Genomic DNA, 21,220 nt, shown 5'->3' on the forward strand with positions numbered 1-21,220 from the left:
GCCTATTTACAACATTTTAATCAATTATCCCAATAGGCTACGCTTAAGAATTCCTGTGAAATGCATAAAAACTGATATAGAGAAGTCTTCACTACAAATAGTGCAGTATCAAAAGAGAACCAAACTACATGCAAAGCGGCTACACCTAATTGTTGGTAATTTCAAAATGATGTTAAGAAATATAAGGATGTTGGCCTAACTTACAAAACCAGAGTGAGCTCATGAAGTAACTCAATTTGATACTTATTAGTAATTAATAACCTAGATAAATAATGATAACTAATAGTATAAAACATGTTAATTTAAATCCATAACAAACCCTTGAGAGTGGATTGCATGCTTGCAAATTTATTTGTTCGACTACTGATTCCAACCGATCCCATGGGATGCAGTAGTCTGACAGATCTAGTATGTAACATATGAGTTCACGCAAACTTAGTAGCGTTTACCAAACTTTCAATATGTATATGTATTAAGAAATTAATCCACTAAATAATATATATAAAGATTTAACTGAAAATTCAGTTATTATCGTATATTAACTTGAGGTTAAGGTCACTGTAGGAATCTATAATTACAAATCCTGAATCTGAATTTGCATGCAGCGGTGCAGAAGTATAGCGCAAATCAAAATCCATATTGTATTTCCACTTGGACTAATAAACAAATTTGTGATTAGGACTTTTTAGGTAATTAAGCTTCAAATTTAAATGTGAATTTCCATACGGTAAGTTGTTTTCTCATATATAATGCTTGATCATTCCAAGAATCAAGATCATCATACTTAATTTGGGACGTTTCAAATTGCCAGCCAAAATAGGCAAAACAATATTTAACCTTCAGCAAAAGCCAAACTAATTCGTTTAGTACTTTATAAAGTAATCCAGTTGGCGTCACTGCTTTAATATGGATTAACCAAAAACTATAATTTTTCTTTGTTTACTATAATTTAAAATTAATATGATTAACTAAAAAAGATGCAAACAAGAAATTAAGTGGGAGTGTTTCCTTCATCTATAAGCCATTGCGGTTACGCATAGTAGTACTAATAATTAATGGTGTGGTTTTAGATGTTATTTCTTCTCGAAAATGAATGAAAACACGCTTAAACTACCACTTCTTTTTGTGTATCATATATCTGAACTATCCTAAGTGAGCAAAACACACCTAAACTATCACTATATTAGCAAAACACACCTAGACGCCGATTGGACTAAATGTTTGAACTCAATCTCTAAAACGTGAGTGAAGCTTATTTTTCCCAAAAAAATTCGTCCATTTGGCATATGTAATGGATATATGAGCTGACTCATTATTTTTGCTAAAAAAAATTTCAATTAATTATCTAAAACCGTAAGCCCCCCCCCCCCCCCCCCCCCCTCTTCTTCTTCATCATTTCTCAACCATTTTTCTTCATTTTTTTTCCCTCTGGTGCAAATGTTCTCATTTATTTCTTCTTCATTTATCAGCCTTCTTCTTCATTTCTTCTTCTGTAAGGGCAAATCAAAAGAACCCTAATTTTTTTTTTAAAAATAAAATTGGCAACTAATATGGAATTCATGACTAAATTAGAGCTTAATGGGGGAAAGCAAGACATCAACCATGGCAGAGACGAGATCACTGTTGGGGAAGAAGAGAATCTCCTGTGAGAATTTTACAAACGGCTAAGACCCATTAATTTTTACAATGACCCGTGTTTTCTGATTTTACCCAAATATATTACCCTTAACTTTTAGCCTTTGCTTATCCATGCGGAATTAACTTCTGCCACAGTGAAATTATTTATCCACATGGAGTGCCACATGGCACGATTTTTAAACCAAAAAAAAGAGAGTGCGGTACATGCACCAGCATATATAAGTCCAGGTATGTTTTGCTCACTTTGGATAGTTCATATATGAAACACACAAAAAAAAAAAAAAAAAAAAAAGTTTTGACCCTTATCTCTATTATCAAATGTAAAAGTGGGATTGAACAAAGTTATTTTGATTGTTTACTCATCTTTTGCTTTCTTGCACCTTAATTAGACCATTTGTTTTTTTGGTTTCTTTTATGACAGATGAAGAAAAGAAAGAGAGATCGACAACCCCTTTTCACTATATTTGCCATAACAAAGATTTAAAAAAAAAAAAATCATTCAAATCATCGGAGACTGGTAGTAGAAGGGATTGGTCACTCAGGGGCGGACGCACATGACGCCAAGCGGTGTCACCCAACACCGCTTGGTTGGAAATATTTTTTATTTATATATACATAAATAATCTGGCGAACCAAAATATATACTGTTTATATATAAATAAAATGAAGTTGCTCGATAAAAGTGCTTTAGTCCACGCGCTGGTTTAGGCCTTTAATTTTACTATCGAGGTCGAGTGCTCGAATCTGGTCAGCCCTAATGACTTTTTTTAAAAAAAATTAGCATTGTTTAGAAAATTTACTGAAGTCAGGTCTTGATCATATGATGCCTACCCAAAAATAAAATTTCTAAACCAAGTAAAGCAATATCCATCAAATTCATATTGCTGCAAAAAATAAGTTATTGTCTTTGATGAGCTTATGACACTACAACAAATATGATATTTAGCTATGAAAATACTAGCTACGGTGCAAAATTCGTCACTAATTATTCATTTTTCGTGACAAAAATTACATTTCGTCCTTAAATACATGAGGCACGTATTTTTAGTGACGAAACACAAAATTTCGTAGCAAAGTTTTGTCCCCTAAAGTTTCCCTCCAAAAAATGAGTTGGCACCATTTATTGAGTACTATTAGCCACGAATTTATAGTTATCAGTGACACATTATTTTGTCATTAATGATGTACCCAATTTATGACAAACTGATTTTCGTCCTAAAATTAGTTAAATTTTGGAGACGAAAAACTTTTGTCGCAAAAATTGTGTTGATACATTAGCGACAAATTAGAATTTGTAGTTAATCATTGTAAGTTTTAGCTACAAAATTTTATGTTTAATTGTGACCTTAGTTTTTGTCACTAATAACATAAACAATTAGTGACAGACGATTTATTGTCACTAATCAACATGCGACTTAGTGACAACAAATATTTGTCACAAAATATGTAATGTTTTAAATAGCGACGATTTAAAAGTTGTAGTTGAATGATTTAACTATTGGCGACGAAAAAAATTTGTAGCGAAAATCAATGATCTTTGTTTACGATTGTTTATGGTGACAAGTTATCGATGTTCGAGTGTGTCCTGATAGCGAACATTTTCAGAAAATTTAGGATATTTATGAAAAAAGCAAAGCGGGGCGAAGAAAGGAGGAATGAGATGATGTTTCAAGTTGGAAAATCAGCGAAATTCAGGCGTCACTGCAACAAATATGATATTTAACTACGAAATTCTTAGCTACAACATAAATTCGTCACTAATTGTTCATCTTTTGTGACAAAGACTAAATTTCGTCTTTAAATACATGAGCCACATATTTTTAGTGATGAAAAACAAAATTCGTAGCAAATTTTTTGTCCACTAAAACTTCCCACCAAAAAATGAGTTGGCGACAATAGCCACAGATTTAAGTTATCAGCGACACATTATTTTGTCACTAATAATGTATCCAATTTGTGACAAATAATTATTTGTCTTTAAATTAGTTACATTTTAAACACGCAAAAAGTATCGTCACAAAAAGTATGTTCTTACAATAGCAACAAATTAGAGTTTGTAGTTAAATGTTGTAAGCTTTAGCCATGAAATTTTATATTTAATGATGACCTTAATTTTTGTCACTAATAATATAAGCAATTAGTGACGAGCAATTTATTGTCTCTAATCAACATGTGACTTAGTGACAAAAAACAATTTGTCACAAAATATGTAATGTTTTAAATAGTGACGATTTAAAATTTGCAGTTGAATAAATCAACTAGTTGCGACGAAAAATATTCATAGCTAAATATAAAAGATCTTTGTCTACGATAATTTATGATGACAAGTGACAACTAACTAATATTTTTTCATGTGCTCTTAATAGGAATAAAAAATACTAAATCATAGAATAATGTGGTAGCGCCCAACTACATCTTATGAGAATAAAAGGCAAGTATCAATGCAAACATAAAACGTAATGTGAGTTGGGATCGTGATTCCACATAGACCAATTATACGAAGATAACGTCAACTTGCAAGTCTAGACTTTGTAAAAGGTGTTGGATGTTTTGTGGATCTTTGATTAAACATTTACCACTAATGTGAAAATTAAAAAATTAACCAACTAGGATTTCAAATAAGTATGATAAAGGCACTGTAGTGTTCAAAAAATAAACATGTGCAGAGCATTCGTGGAAATATAATTATTAAAATAGCTACAATTTTTTTTTCTTATTTATAATTGTAGTTTACTTTTGAATAATTATATTTTAATATATTTACTTATTGATATACCTCATAGGTGGGAGTGTAGAATTTCTATAGTATATGGCTATGGGGATTAAGTGTTTAGAGAAGCGTATCAAAAACTGAGTCATATAATAGGAAAGTTATTATTAATATTGAATATATCTTATTAAGTAATTAATTTCTATTCATTTGCTTTTATAAATATTATACATGTTTCAAAAATTTCTATTTTTAAATTAAAAGCGTGAATAAAGATATCTAACAAAAATGTTTATCTTCTTTATTAAATTTATAAAAAATATATATACATAAAAATTCTTATTTATAAATTAATTGTTTTTGAATAATTATATTGTTATATATTTAGTTATTGATATATCTCATTGGGGTATAAGTACATGATCTATATAGTATAGGGGGTATAAGTGTTTAAAAAAGTTTGGGAGTGTATTCAAAACTTAGTCATATTATACGAATGTTACAACTGATAGTTGGCATATCTTATTAAGTAATTAACTTGGAATATTTCTTATTTATAATAAAGGTACATGTTTCAAAAAACTCGTTGTTTTAATCAAATATTTGAATAAAGATATCCAACAAAAATATTTATCTTCTTTAATACATTTCAGAAAAATAAATACATAAAAAATTCCTTATTTATAACTTTAGTTTACTTTGAATAATTATATTTTAATATATTTACTTATTGATATACATCATAAGGGGTGTGAATGTAAAATTTCTATAGTAAATGCGAGTGTTTAAATTTTAAAATTTAGGGAGCTTACCTGAGTCATATTATAGAAAAGTTATTACTAATTTTCGGTATATCTTATTAAGTAATCAATTTGTGTCATTTCTTATTTATAAGGAGACATGTTTAGAAAATTTTGTTGTTTTAATCAAACGTGTGAATAGAGATATCCGACAAAAATGTTTATCTTCTTTATTTCATAAAAATAAATATATAAAAACTTCTTATTTATAATTTTAATTTACTTTTGAATAATCATATTATTATATATTTAGTTATTGATATATCTCATAGGGGGTGTTAGTGCATGATTTCTATAGTATAAGGATATAAGATTTTAAATTTTAAAATAGGGAGCGTATCTGAAACTGAGCCATATTATAGAATAGTTATTACTAATAGTCAGTATATCTTGTTACGTAATTAGTTTGTGTTCATGTCTTATTGATAAAGATACATGTTTCAAACAATTTGTTGTCAATCAAATGCGTGAATAAAGATATCCAACAAATGTGTTCGTCTTCTTTATTAAATTTCATAAAAATAAATACATAAAAATTTCATTTTCATAATTTTAATTTGCTTTTTAATAATTATATTTTAATAAATATAGTTATTGATATACCTTGTAGAGGATGTGAGTATAGAATTTCTATAGTATAGGGAGATAAAGTGTTTAAATTTTAATATTTAGGGGTGTATCAGAAATTGAGTCATATTATAGGAAAGTTATTACTAATAGTCGGTATAAAGATACATGTTGCAAAGAATTCTCAGTTTTAATCAAATGCATGAATAAAGATATCCAACAAAAATATTTATCTTCTTTATTAAATTTCATAAAAATAAACATATTAGACACTTCTTATTTATAATTTTAATTTGATTTTAAATAATTATATTTTAATATATTTAGTTACGATATACATCATAGGGGTGTAAGTGTAAAATTTCTATAGTATAGGGGTTATAAGTGTTTAAATTTTAAAATTAAGGGAGTGTGTCCGAAACTGAGTTATATTATAGAAAATTTATTACTAATAGTCGGTGTATCTTATTAAGTAATTAATTTGTGTTTATTTATTATTTATAAAGATACATGTTTCAGACAATTCTTTGTTTGAATCAAATGCGTGAATAAAGATAGCCAACAAAAATGTTTATTTTCTTTATTAAATTTCATAAAAATAAAGAAATAAAAAGCTTCTTATTTGTAATTTTAGTTTTCTTTTGAATAGTTATATTTTAATATATTTAGTTATGAATATACCTCATCGTGGGTATAAATGTATGATTTTGTATAGTATTTGGGGTATAAGTGTTTAAATTCTAAATTTAGGGAGTGTATCCGAAATTGTCATATTATAGGAATGTTACTACTAATGGCCTATTTATCTTATTAAGTAATTAATTTGAATTCATTTCTTATTTGTTAAAATAATGTTTCGAAGAATTCTCTGTTTTAATCAATTACATAAATACAGATATTCAACAAAAATCTTTATTTTCTTTATTAAATTTCACAAAATAAATACATACAAATTTCTTATTTATAATTTTAGTTTTTTTGACTAATTATTTTAATATATTTAGTTACGGATACGCCTCATAGGGAGGTGTAAGTGTGTGAATTTTATAGTATGGGGTGGGGAGCGGGAGGAGGGGGTGGTGTTATAAGTGTTTAAATTTCAAAATTTAGGGAGCTTATCTGAAACTAAGTCATATTATAGAAAAATTATTATTAATAGTCGATATATCTTATTAAGTCACTTAATTTGCATTCATTTGTTTTTATAGATATACATGTTTTAAAATATTCTCCATTTTAATCAAATGCGTGATTAAAGATATTGAACAAAATATTTATCTCATTTTACAATTTCATAAAAATAAATACATAAAAATGTCTTATTTATAATTTCAATTTACTTTAAATAATTATATTATAATACACTTAGTAACAAATATACCTCATAGGGGTGTAAGTATATGATTTTTATAATATATGAGGTATAAATACTTTTTTTTTTAATTTACAGAGTGCATCAGAAACTTAAATCCCATTATTTATAAAGTACATAATTTTCTCAACATCTTTTTTAATTAAATTTCCACTAAGCTTGCTTAATGGGAGATTTTATTATTAATAATAATAAAAAAAAATCAGAATAATTTTCTCAACATCCTTTTTGTGTTTTTACTCTTTTTCGGATTCATACGAAATATTAGGCGGCAAACTTTCCCTTTTTGTTTTCTTTTCCCAAACCCCTTTTAAACAACAGTGCTATATGTCCAGCCCCATTTTCTCCCCCCATGTCTCCACTTCCTATCACATGCACGTAATATAACCTCCCATCTTGATCTCAAAAACAAACCTCTCTTTGATATTTCTTCTATTCATTATGTTTTAGTATGGGATGCACAAGGGCAATATCCTCAGAGTAAGTAAAGTAAAAAAAAACCTCTTCTCTTTACTTTTTGAATGGTTCATATAACTTTTTTGAAGGTATTCAAATTCATTTATATGGATGTCATTTTCACGGAACAAGAATATGGTGGGGTTAAGTGCAATCAGTTGGGTGGGTGAACAATGATGATCAGTCTTCGACCATGAAGAGGTATTAATTTTGTGATTAAAGATTGAAGATATATTTTATTTAGATGGTGATATCAAAAAGTGCACTAACATTATATATTCTTTTTTTTTTTGTTTTGTTTCACACAGGTACATGATGGTGAAACTAATTCAAGAGTAAAATTACTGGATGAGTGGAGCTACGTTAGCATACGAGGAAGAAACATATTTTTGTCTTTTTAATTTATCAATATTTTTGTATTGTAATTATACTTTCATGTTGAATAGATTTAGTTTCATTATTGTTTCTTTAAATTTAAGGAATTTGTAATGAGATGTTGTCTCAATATAATTTTAGTCATTTTTTCTGAAAATTTTGTTAGTACTTTGCATGTTTTGTTACGTTATTTTCATATGGTATATTATTAAAGAATAAAATACATGCTTGCTTAATTTGTACAATGGATACTAATTTTATTCTGAAATAATTATTATATTATACTTTTTAGGAAAATCATATTTTAATCACCAACGGATTAGTTCGTCACATTTATTTGGCGATAATAAGTTGTCCTAAAATCACTTTACGTACGAATTATCTTTGTATTTGATGATAACTATAATTGTCACTGATAATCACATTCTTTAGTGACAATTTTGTTTTGTCGGTAAAATCAATATTTTTAATGACAACATGATAGCTTTTAGCCATAAAATTATTTTTGTCACCAATTTATGTATTTAATGACGAAATATTTTTTGTATATAAAAGATCGTTTTTAGTGACGAAAATACATTTTTTTAGCTACAAATTACATATGACTTTAAAGACAATTATGATCGTCACTGATTAAAATAATAATTAGTGACAAGGTTGTTTCGTCGGCATTAATTGTCTTTTTAGTGACAAAAACACACTATCAACCACAAAATTTTTATACTTTTTTTGACGAAGAAGTTTGTCATAAATAGTATGAATTTAAGGACGAAATTATTTTTTGTAGTTAATAAACCTTATTTAGTGATGAAACACTAAATTGTCTTTGTATACTTTTAGCGACCCATGTTTAGGGACGAAGATTGACGATTTTTTTTTTCGTCACAAAATATTTTTTGTGACGAAATATGAATTTTAAGTGACAACATAGTTCGTCACTGATAACCAAATTTGTTGTAGTGTGAGTGGTTGTTTTAAGACTTGTATAAAAAAATAGTAATATTTTCAATCAGTGTATTATAGATTCATTTCAAAAATAGAAGCTCATCGAGGAGAGTTGTAATTTTATACTTGAATTGTGTTTTTCTAAACTATGAAGTCATTATAGTGATTTATAAGTTATTGTCTTTGCTGAGCTTCTGAGTAGTTATTTTGTGTCTTGTAAAAAAAAGTATTTAGTAAGATCTGTAAGGAATTTATTACGGATATGTTTCAAAAAACAGAAGCTTATCGAGGAGAGTTGTAGTTTAACACCTTAATTGTATTTTTCTAAATTACATTGTCGTTATAGTGACTTATTCATTTGTTCACTTCAGAAGTGGCTCAAGGTGGGAGACTAGTGAAGTCTTCGCTTTAGGCCAATAAAAATTTGAGGCTCCAATTTTTTTTTAATTAAGTGTCAATTTCTTGATTTGAGCTTCGATTAAACAATATTGTAGTTTGTAGAAATATAAAAAAGTAAACAATACAAAGAAAAACTGTTTACTTTTATTGTTAAAATATTTTAGAATTTTGCATTAGACTACTCATATCTTCCTACATATTGTATTGCTAACGCATGGTTAACATCTTGTTAACTTGAATTAATACTTACTAATATAAATGATGGCAATAATATTATTAAGTGAAATTAAAGACTTTATATTGTTAAGGATATACACTATAAACAATTGTATGAAAAAACGTATAGGCCTCTTATTAAAAGTACTTTTTTTTAATTAAAATTCTTTAAATATCGACACTGCTTGCAAAAAATTCTGCGTACGCCACTGTGATCACTTAAAGAAGTGGTTTAGAGGTTTAAAAAGTGGGTCAAAATCATTTGAGATCTTCAAATTTAGCAGTGATAATAAAAATAAAAAGTGGAGATATGCTCGAATAGGTCCGAATACCACCTTTATAAAAAATAAACATAAAAGTAAGGAAAGGATTGGCAGAATATGAAGACACATTGCAACACTAGCACTATGTAAAAAAGCATAACAAATGGATTCTTTCATTACATGCTGCATATCATCAAACTGACTAAAACTCCCACATTCAAAATACATGTTACAGTAGTATATCAAAAACTAAAAAAGGAATAACAGATCTAGGTAGTAGGTTAATTTATTTCAATAAAAAAATGTAATGACAAATTAAGTCTATAAATTTAATTAACCATAGAGTCCAGTAACACCAACTAATTTAGTCAATCCAAAAGTGATTCCCATAGCCAACCATCCACCAATCAACACTCTCAATGAAGACTTCACCAATGGTGCTTTCCCTAAGTATGCACCTAACCCTCCAAACACTAAAAGTGCCAAGCTGGCAGCACCCACCACCACTCCTAACCTCAAATGATAATCCTTCACAAAAATAGCAGCCAACAAAGGAACAATAGCACCTATAGCAAATGCAAAAGCAGATGCACCTGCAGCTTGTAACGGACTAGGCAGTTTCTTCTTTTTTTCCTCCAAATTCGTCGCGTTTTCTCTTTTCATTTGTGACACTTCTATGTCATATTGTGAATAAACGGAGACAAATTCTCCAATGGCCATGCTACATGCTCCGGCTACTAGCCCCGCGATTCCAGTGAGGATCATGGACTTTGCATCTTGATGAATTGCTCCTATTCCCATCATTAAGGAAGACGTTGAGAGTAATCCATCATTTGCACCTAATACTGCTGCCCTAAGCCATTGTGCTCTTTTTGAGTAATCTACTATTTCAACCTCAAGATTTTGGTCTACTTGCATGGATTGTTTTTCTATGTCGTCATTTTTGGTTAATTCTTGGATATTTGTTATGGATGCCATGAAAAAGAAAAAAGAAAAGAGAAAACTATATGACTTTGTGTGTTGTATTGAGATGAGGATATGGAAGTGTGAAGGGCACACGCCAATGTGGTGATATTTATAGAATAAAGTTGTAGAGATATATGAAAGAGGCTTTTACCGGTGGAGTACTCTTTATGTAAAGGAATCTGATGCGTTCACATTTAATTGCTATATATGCTCTCTTTCAATTTAAATGTTTTACGTATGTAGTTTGATTAGTCATAAAATTTAAGAAAATTAGAGAGACTTTTAAATTTTGTGGTTTACAATTAAATACTTCATTATTATAATGTATTAAAATATTTTTTGAATCTTGTAGTCTGAAACAAGTCAGGTAGAATATTGAAATTAGAGAGTTATTTATATAAAGAGACATTAATGTGTGTGTAAGGAATGTGATTAAGGACGTAGCAAAGTTTGATTTGACAATTCTTCGTTTATGGTTTATCGTTCCTTTTATAAAGGTTCTTTACATTCTGTTTTATGTACCTTTTGTAATCAAATGAAAATATTATAAGCTACTACTATAAGGAGTACTGAGGTACCATGGTTAACATATCTTCACTCTTAATCAAAAGTTTTAAAAGTTCAAGTTCGGAATGAAGAATTAGCCTAGCCTCCTGATAAGAAGTAAGCCTACTAGACACAGAACCGAATTAGTTGGACTAGTAATTTCGTCTTTTGGATACTAAATTGCAAAAAAAAAAAAAAAAAGAGTATATCAAGAAAATGTGTATAGCTCGAATCCAATAGTAATTCATGTGATGAAGGACGTAAGAAAGTTTCAAATGAGAATTCTTCGTTTATGGTTTTCGTTCCTTTTTTTAGTCTGTGCGTTCTGTTTCGTACGTACTTTATTGCTTAATAACATGAAAATTTCCATTTTGGATGTACTTATCATAACCTTTGCCAAATGTTGCGAAAAAGGGTGGACAGACAATATCATTTGTTTTTCTGGTGCAATGTGATCAGCAATAACTGAAAAAGAAATTCTTGATTCTCACATTTTCCATTTCCCACAGTCGAGAGACTTGAGAGAAATAAAGAATTAGAATGACGGGACATCACATGAAAATGATTACTGGAATTGCATCTATATTGCTAGATATAAATAGGGAAAATGGCGATTATAATTCATGTATGATAGTCCTATTCTAGTTTTGATCCTTTCAAAATATGCTCGGTCTTATTGACTTGTGTATTTTGTGTAAGTAATTTATAAACATTCTCTATGTAGACCCATAGTTGTTTTTGAACTCAAATCATAACCACTTGATAGTAAGCTAATAAGCCACTGGATCTGGATGATGAACCTTAATTTCTATAATATTTTGGTACGTAATTGTATTTTGTTCTGTTAACGTTTTACCTAACAGACGAATGATGTGATCTTTTACTATCATCGTTTCTTTCTAAGTTAGGAAAGTATAAAATAACTATAAGTTTATTCGAGTTTCGGTTTGTCAAGTAGCAAGTAATAAACATCCACGTGTTTAATTCTAGTATTAGTTCAGTTTTTTATTTATGAAAGTATTCTTCTAGCCAAACTTAGAATCAAATCAAATCTAAGCCAATGTAGAACTTACATCAAATCTAACTAGAGTTTCAAGAACATCATAAAAAATGAGGGCCTGTTACAAAACATTGTTTGGTAATACATTGTAATGATTTTTCGGTTGATTTTTTAATATGATTTTTCAAGTTTGAAAAATTGGCCTAACTTTAAGAAAAAATATTCCACTTACAAAACTTCTAACTTTTTTTCAATTGTATGCATGTGCAAACACAAATTCCAACTTCAAAAACTCTTGTTTATTTTATTTTTAAGGTTTTTTTTTCTTATAAGAAAAAATTCCCCAATAGCCCTTTTGAAAGTGATCCAAGTTAAAAGAAGGTACTTTTGGATAGGGTTGGGCATAAATACCGAAAATCGAAAAATTGAATCGAACCGAACCGAAACTTCAACAAACCGAACCGAACCGAACTAGTTTGGTTCGGTGTTTGGTGTCCATCGTCAAAAAATCGAAACCGAAATAGCTGAATCGAAGTTTGACAAAACCGAACCGAAAAACCAAACGCGCACCGAAATTTAATACATTACCCAAAAAAATTAAAATAGTCCAGGCCCATTAAGTTTAAAGCAAAAAAAAAAACTCAATTGTAATAAGTCCTCTTTTGCATTTATATCCCTAATTTTCCACTTCAATTGAAAAAATCAAATATTCTTAACAAAGAAAGGTAACTAGGATGTCTCTTTAGGATTAATGTATGTCTTTTATGTGTTTTATTAATTATTCTTACGGTATGTATATAACACCTAGTAATCCTATGTCATGATTATAGTTTTCTGTTCTTGTGTATCCTGTTTGTTTGATTTTGATTTCAATTTCTCAGTTTTATGTTTTATTGCTTTTGAGAATATGAATTAGTGTCAATGAAATCACTTCTAATATTATATTAAAAAAACCGAATTGAAAAAACCGAAACCGAACCGAACCGAACTTTAAAAAATCGAAACCGAAAGAACCGAACCGAACTAGTTTGGTTCGGTGTTTGGTGTTCACCTTCAAAAAACCGAACCTGAAATAGCCAAATCGAAGTTTGATAAAATCGAACCGAAAAACCGAACGTCCTCCCCTACTTTTGGAGGGGATAATATTGGATGATTAGACATGTGACATGAAAGCATTAATGAATTTGTGCTACACGAGTCACCTGAAAAGTTTGCGCCCAAAATTAAATGATGTTGATTCTAGCTATTATTATTGAAATATCTAGTTAATTCACTTGTTTTTGTCAAAAAGTACAGTTAATTCACTTGTTTTATTAAAAAAAAAATAAGATATAGTTAATTCACTTGTTTATGCATGAAGCAATCATCCTATGTGTGTCATGTTATAATTATGAGACTATACGTGGTTAAAAAATTCAACCAAAACCCCTTTTTCTACTTAATTAGGTTTTCAAAACTACAAATTTATCTCGGAAATACACATGTACATTAGATTCAATAGATATATGCACATTACTTCAAAGCGGAGGATTTACTTAATTCTTTTATTAACTTATTGTGGTTACAGTAGACTTATCATTGTCGAGAATAAAATGGGATAATGCTCCACTACGACTCCTGTAGACGTGCATCTAAATGACTTCATAAAGATTTTGAATTACTCCGTCATTATATTATTGTCTGACTTTTTATTGAACACTCAAAATTTGCAACTTCTAAGAAAATTTCTCTATCTTACAAAGGTAGAGGTAAGTTTTGCGTACATCATATCCTCTCCAGACCCACTTATAGGATTACATTAGGTATGTTGTTATTTTTTAATGTCATAATTTACATTGAACAACATTTGATTCCCACTAGTTAGAATATACTGCTAAACAGTATACTACAAAATGAGAGAAAATAAACTAATTATGTGAGTTCACCTAGATTATTCTAAATTGGAGCTGTAATTGTGGTCGCTACATGGTTTGTAGGCACCATTTTGGGGCAAGAACAAATGTTGGATACCCGACATAATCTTCCCACCATTCAACTTTTTATCAAATTATAATATTCGTCATCTTCTATAGTCAAATCATTCCCTTTAAGAAGAAGAAAACCAAAATAGAAAACGGAAAAGGGTCAAATATACCCCTGTACTATCAGAAATGGGTTAAATATACCCCTCATTATATTTTGGGTCCAAATACACCCTTCTCATTATACTTTGGGTTTAAATATACCCTCCGTTATACTTTGGGTTCAAATATACCCTCCGTTATACTTTGGGTCCAAATATGCCTTTACTCCGTTAAAATTGTTCATGATGGACATGAGATATAACGTGGCACTGTCAACTCGGTGAGGTGAACACCACATGGCATGCCACCTCACCACCCCAACCCATTTACCCCTCTCTTCCTCTTCTTCTTCTTCTACCACTACCATCTCCCCCCCTCCACAACCTTTGCCACCATTATCACCACCACACCATTCTAGAACAAGTGTAAATCGAACCAAAAGCCTCCGTCTCATTTGTCAATAACGCTTGTTAGAATAATTAAATCCGTCTCTAATCCATATGAATGCTTCAGTCTAATTAACTAGTGGTACTCAATATGATTGCACTATTCAAACTCACTGTTTTCTGTTTATTTTTTTCAAACTAACTCTCGTGCATATGGACATAATTAAGCAACAGTAACTGGGATATGGAAAAATCACATATGAACTTGAGTTCCCGTGGTACAATTTCCACCAGCTCAGCATATATGATTATTCTGGTATCCTAAAATTCAATACGAAACGCACGAACTGTAGCAGATATCACATCAGAATCCTTAATTTCGTATATCTTTAGGAGATGGTGGTGCTAATGGTGGCAAAGGTTGCGGAGGGGAAGAGATGATAGTGGTGGAAGAATAAGGGGAAGAGAGGAGTAAATGGGTTGGGTTGGGGTGGTGAGGTGAGGTGGCATGCCATGTGTCCACCTCACCGAGTTGATAGTGTCACGTCATAGCTTATGTTCATCATGAACAATTTTAATGGAGGATAGGTATATTTGGACCCAAAGTATAACGGAGTGGTATATTTGAACTCAAAGTATAACGGGAAAGGTATATTTGAACCCAAAGTATAACGAGGGGTATATTTAACCCTTTTCTCATAATATAGGGGTATATTTGACCCTTTTCCGAATAGAAATTGTATCTAGTACCACAATTTTTTAATTGTGACATATCTCTATATTTATTTTTCCTTCCTTACGATATATACTTATGCTCTTTCGTCACCGACCCATCTTTTTGCATAAACTTTTTGTCCAAAAAAGTATTTCGATTTCTTTCCAAAAGTTATCTAAATAAGAACATAATTTTTTTTCACTACACAAATGATATGTATCAATTAGCTGAGAAAAATCACTTGTGCTTTAATGGGGACTAAGGGTGGTAACCGGTTTGGTCTTACCGGTTTTAACCGGTTAAACCGGAACCGGAACCGAAACCGGTTAACCGTTTAATGGTTTACCGGTCCGGTTCCAATATTTTGGAAACCGGAACCGGTTAAACCGGAACCGGAACCGGTTAAACCGGTTAAACCGGTAAAAAATTAAAAAAAAAAAAAAACTAAAGTATATAAGTAAGTATATATAGTATATATATTAAGTTATACACATATATAAGTATATATAGTATATATAGTATAGTATATATAATATATATATTACGTTATACACATATATAAGTATATGTAGTATATAGTACATATATATAAGTATATATAGTATATATATTAAGTATATATAGTATATAGTACATATATATAAGTATATGTAGTATATAAATATATATAGTATATATATTAAGTATATATAGTATATATAGTAGATATGTATGTATATTAAGTATATATAGTATATATAGTAGATATGTATATATATATATAGTATATATATTAAGTTATACATATATATAAGTATATAGAGTATATAGTACATATATATTAAGTATATATAGTACATATATATAGTATATATATTAAGTTATACATATATTTAGTATATATATTAAGTTATATATGCATATATATAGTATATATATTAAGTTATACATATATATAAGTATATGTAAGTTATACATATATATGTATACGAAAAGCACTATTCTGTATTGCTGACTTGCTGTTAGGCTGTTAGTCAGTAAATATTTAAACTTTAATTATAAAGTTGTATAACATATGAAAATATAGCTACAATATACAAATAAATACTATAATATATATATATAATACAAAAAACAAAAAAAAAATAGATTTTAATCACTTCAAACCGGACCGGTTCCGGTTTGAGGTTTAAAACCGGTAAACCGGAACCGGTTAAACCGTAACCGGTTAGGCGGTTCCGGTTTTGGAACCGGAACCGGCCGGTTTCCTAACCGGTTCCATAACCGGTTCCGGTTCCAACCGGTTAACACCTTTAATGGGGACTTTCGTTATTCCCATTGCTTTTTACTCAATTTCAAATACATAATGGTCGTCTTTGTCATCATCAATTAAAGTAAGAGTATACGCACAGAATTCCCTTTAATTAATTCGATCATTCAATTCATGATATGTGACAATATTCTATTCTCATTAGATTCAACTTACAAAATACTTATTTTTGGACCTTAATATCGACGTGAATAGTCACCGTCCCTTTTTCCATCCAAATAACGGCCAAAATTTAAAGAATAAAATATAAAAAAGTGAGGATTTACAAAAACAATTTTAAAAGTGGGTGGTCTTGAACTTTTAACCTCACTTGCCTCGTGATCAAAATTCAAATTTAACAAGTTCTGACTTTTGACTTTAAAAATTTCTCATCGAACAAGCGTTCAAGGTCGTGCAGTTATAAAGTTATTTGGTGTAATTTCCTGTAAAAGTCAACCAAAGACGTGAAGATGTGTGGGGCGTGGACCCATTAAATGGGCCCCATTACTTGGGTGTGCACAAGTAGACACATCAACTTGTCTCCACTTTGTCAGTTGAACACTCTAACTTACAAAATAATCATCTAAACACCTCAACTTGTATAAAGTACACCTTGAAAAGTTATGTGCCACATTAACATTTGTGTTTACGTGTTCAACTTTATATAAGTCGATATGTCTACTTGTGCACACCCAAAGTTGGAGGCATACTTGTCAGTTGAGACCAAGTTTGAGAGCTTGTTTATGTATTATGCCAATAGCAAAACTAGAATATGTACATGGTAAGTAAAATCAAGAGAAAAGACATCATTTCCCCCCTGAACTTGGCACGAAAACTCACTTTAACAACTAAACTTAACTGATAATTATTTACCCCCCTAAACAACTTATATGTGAATTATTTTGAACCTTACGTGGCCCGTACTAGTTGAGAGGTGGGTATTGTTCACCACTCGCCGTCTGATAGGTCCACGCCATTTTTTTTTTAATTCCTCGAAATTTATTTTATTATTTCTTTAGTTTCTCCCTTCTTCTTCCTTCTTTCCCTATTTTCTTTTCTTTTCCACATCCATCCATGGCAGATCTTCACTTTAATGGCAAATTCAAATTTCCTCCATTTAAGATGCAATGTGAGCTTCATCACCATCACTTCTCCGTCACTCCACAATCCATAAATCAACAACATCAAACTATACCCAATATTATATACTTCTCTCCAAAACGTCATTGTTTTTCGCCCATTATTATTATTATTATTAGTAGTAGTAGTAGTAACCCCATTTCTTCCATAACCATTTTAGAGGCTCTTCCTCAAAATTAAAAACCATCCCATTTGAAGGACAAACTGTGCAATTTCTTCATTTTTGTGTTGTTGCTGCTGCCCCCGTCCCTCCGCCCCCACTCACCCCTCCTCTCCCTCTCCTTCTTCCCCATCGTTTCAAGCATACCACGACAATTCAAGTGAGTCTTTTGCTTTGTAACTGAAGATATGAAGCTTCAAAGGACGAAATTGTAACAAAAAGTGGAGAAATAAGGGATTTAGATAAGTGGGTATTGTTTAAATTGGGGAATTTTCAGAAATTGGCTTTGAACAACATCAACAACATACACAACAGTGTATTCTTTCTTGATGGTAATAAAGTAAAGGTGAAGGAATTGCAAATGGCATTAAAATCAGTACTCGATTCTTCAGTTATTAGGGCAGAGTTCAGTAGTTTCCCTCTTATTTTTGTTCTTCAATGGCATTAACGTTAACTTATTTTGTTATTCAATGGCATTAACGTTGACTTATTGTTTCTGCTCTCTTCAATTTATCTAGAAAAAATAAAGGAAAAAAATTATAAAAAAAAAAAAGAAAAGATGAGGATAGAGAGCAGATACAGCGGGAGGATAGAGAAGAAGGAGATGGAGGGCGGGGGGTGGGGTGGGGTTAGAAGAAGGAGAAAGGGAAAAGAATAAGAAAGAAAAGGAAAAAGTTAATTTAAAATGGAACATAAAATATTAAGAAAATCTTAATATATCATCCAATTAGAAGATGACATATCTACAGTTGGGACAACTTTTAGTGTTATTTTTTTCCTCCCACGCGCTTTTAAGAAATTGGGTACACTTTCTTGCCACGTCACCCATTAAGGTGGTATTTAATTCGCTTCAAAGTTGTTTAGGGGGTAAATAATTACAAGTAAAGTTTAGTTGCTAAAGTGAGTTTTGTTGCCAAGTTCAGGGGAGAAATGATGTCTTTTCTCTAAAATCAATAAACATACTGATTATGGCTGGAGTGCACAACTAGTCCCTTTTAAGGCTACTATTTTATGTGTTGTCCATGTCTTTACAAAATTAGTGTCACTGATAAGTCGTGAAATTACGCGATATTCGATGCTAATTCCTTAAATTTTTGTGACTCTTTAAGAACTTTTGTTGTTACTTTGTGTGTTTTTATGTTGTTTTGTAGGATAAGATGTCCGGAGAGCAAAATGAAGCAAAACGGAGCAAAAATTGAACAAGAAGCACTTTCTGGCAGCATATGCTAGCAACACATGCGTGCAGCATGTTGAACATGCGGTGCAGCATGTTGAACATGCGGTGCATCATGTTGAACATGCGAAGCAGCATGTTGAACATGCGAAGCAGCATGTTGAACATGCGGTGCAGCATGTTCAACATGCGAACAACATGCTGTGCAGCATGTTGAACATGCGGTGCAGCATGTTGAACATGCGAACCGCATGTTGTGCAGCATGTTGTGCACGAGGGTATTTTTGCCCAGATTTTGTTTCCGTTTTTGGGATGATATAAATACTCTTTTAGGGTTTGTAAAACACATCTTTTGCCATTTTACAAGCTTGGAGGCTAGGGTTTCTTTCACCTACACCATTGGAGGAGAAGATTGGAGTTCTTTAATGAGATAATTCTTAAACCTTTCTTCAATTCCTTGTTTTGTATTGTATATCTAAGTGTGTAGTATTTATTTTCTTCACTTGAATCTCGTTTATGGAAATATTCTATGATTAAAGTGTTGAATGAAACTCTTGTTTTGCTTATGTATTGAATGATTTTTATTGCTATTGAAGTGGGTCTTTGTTGATTTAATTAATCTCGTTCTTGAATGTTTCCAAAGGGATTAGCTAACCCTAGGACTCACCCATTTACTTAGATTGAGCTTGGAAAAGGAAATCTAGGTTGGGAAAGATTAATTAACAAGAATTTGGGTCATTAAACTCATCTAATAACTTGAGCTCGGAAGAGGATAGTTACTTGAGATTAAATTGATTGTGCCTAATATCACACTCTAAGGCTTGGAAAAGCTTAGAGTGAAATTCATTGATTTGGTTGGAAGACTTTCAATGAGATTTGAGAAATCATTATCTATTGACACAAACCCGCTCTTAGTTGTAAAATCATAAAATACGTTGGATCGTTACTTGAGTGTAATTTCCTATTATCCAAACTTGTGGCCATTGATCATTTTACTTGCTTTCTAGGTTAGTTTACATTTCCGCATTAGTCATAATTTTCTCAAAAACCAAAATATTACCTATCGTTTGGCTTTAGCGTAGTTGGTGAAAGTTCCTTACTTTCTTAATCGCCTAGCATATTGTTCCCTGTGGGATCGACCCCGACTCATAGTTGGGTAAATATATTGCATACGACCGTGTACACTTTCTCTTTGAGGAGTGTATTTGGACGTTATCAAAAATGGCGCCGTTGCCGGGGAACAATTTGGCGTATTTAGGTTAGTTTGGGATTTAAGCTTGCTTGCTTTGGTCCAAATTCGTAAATATTAGTGTAGTTGTTTTCTTTGCTTGAATTTTATTTTTATAAAAAAAAAAAAAAAATATGGCATCATTCCATGAAAATGGGTCGGATGGAAGTTGTTCATACTTTGATGACCCTTGTCCCTATTGTGGAGGACCCCACTCTTGGCAAAATTGTTTAAAGTCTCCCGGGGGAGGATTGTGCGCACAATCTCGAACCCATGAATGGAGCATATGTGGTAGATGTGATGGTCAAAATGGCCATGGGGCTAATTGTGCTTATGTGTCCTTCCCTTCCCCGAACCCCCACTATGACGAGTCTACTTTTTGTTGTGACAATTATAGGGAAATGGAAGTGGAAGAAGTTGAGAATGGACAAAATGGAGAGTTCAAGCTCATGATGGAATGCCTACTTGAAGGAGGAAATGAAAAGCAAAAAGTCTTGGAGGAGTACTTGGAAACTAGTCTCCAAAATGACTTGATGAATGAATACAAAAATCTTCCGTGGGCATTTGAACAAAATCAAGAAGAATTCTCAAATGCTCAATATGAGGAGAGAATGCCCATGTTGGAGGCCAATCATGAAAAGGAGGAATCAAGAATTGAAAGTCCTCCAAACGAATCCATTTTCAGTATAGATGCCAAAGAAGAAAAGAAATTAGAGTCAACAGTTGTCTTGAGAAAAATGGTGGAAGTTGACTCTAGTTTGGGGGAAAATGAGAATGTCAAAATCCGAAAAATTTTGCAAATTGGGAGGTTGA

General features: G+C 30.9%; 1 protein-coding gene across 1 annotated transcript; it reads right to left on the reverse strand.

The window, feature by feature from the left end:
* Positions 1 to 9,859: 9,859 nt before the first annotated feature.
* LOC132600164 (vacuolar iron transporter homolog 1-like) lies at positions 9,860 to 10,784 on the reverse strand. The gene has a single exon (XM_060313263.1). It carries the CDS (start codon positions 10,717 to 10,719, stop codon positions 10,075 to 10,077), a length of 645 nt encoding a protein of 214 aa, XP_060169246.1. The 5' UTR covers positions 10,720 to 10,784; the 3' UTR covers positions 9,860 to 10,074.
* Positions 10,785 to 21,220: the final 10,436 nt, after the last annotated feature.

The sequence above is a fragment of the Lycium barbarum genome, chromosome 6 (assembly GCF_019175385.1).
Source record: "Lycium barbarum isolate Lr01 chromosome 6, ASM1917538v2, whole genome shotgun sequence".
NCBI classification, from domain to species: domain Eukaryota; kingdom Viridiplantae; phylum Streptophyta; class Magnoliopsida; order Solanales; family Solanaceae; genus Lycium; species Lycium barbarum.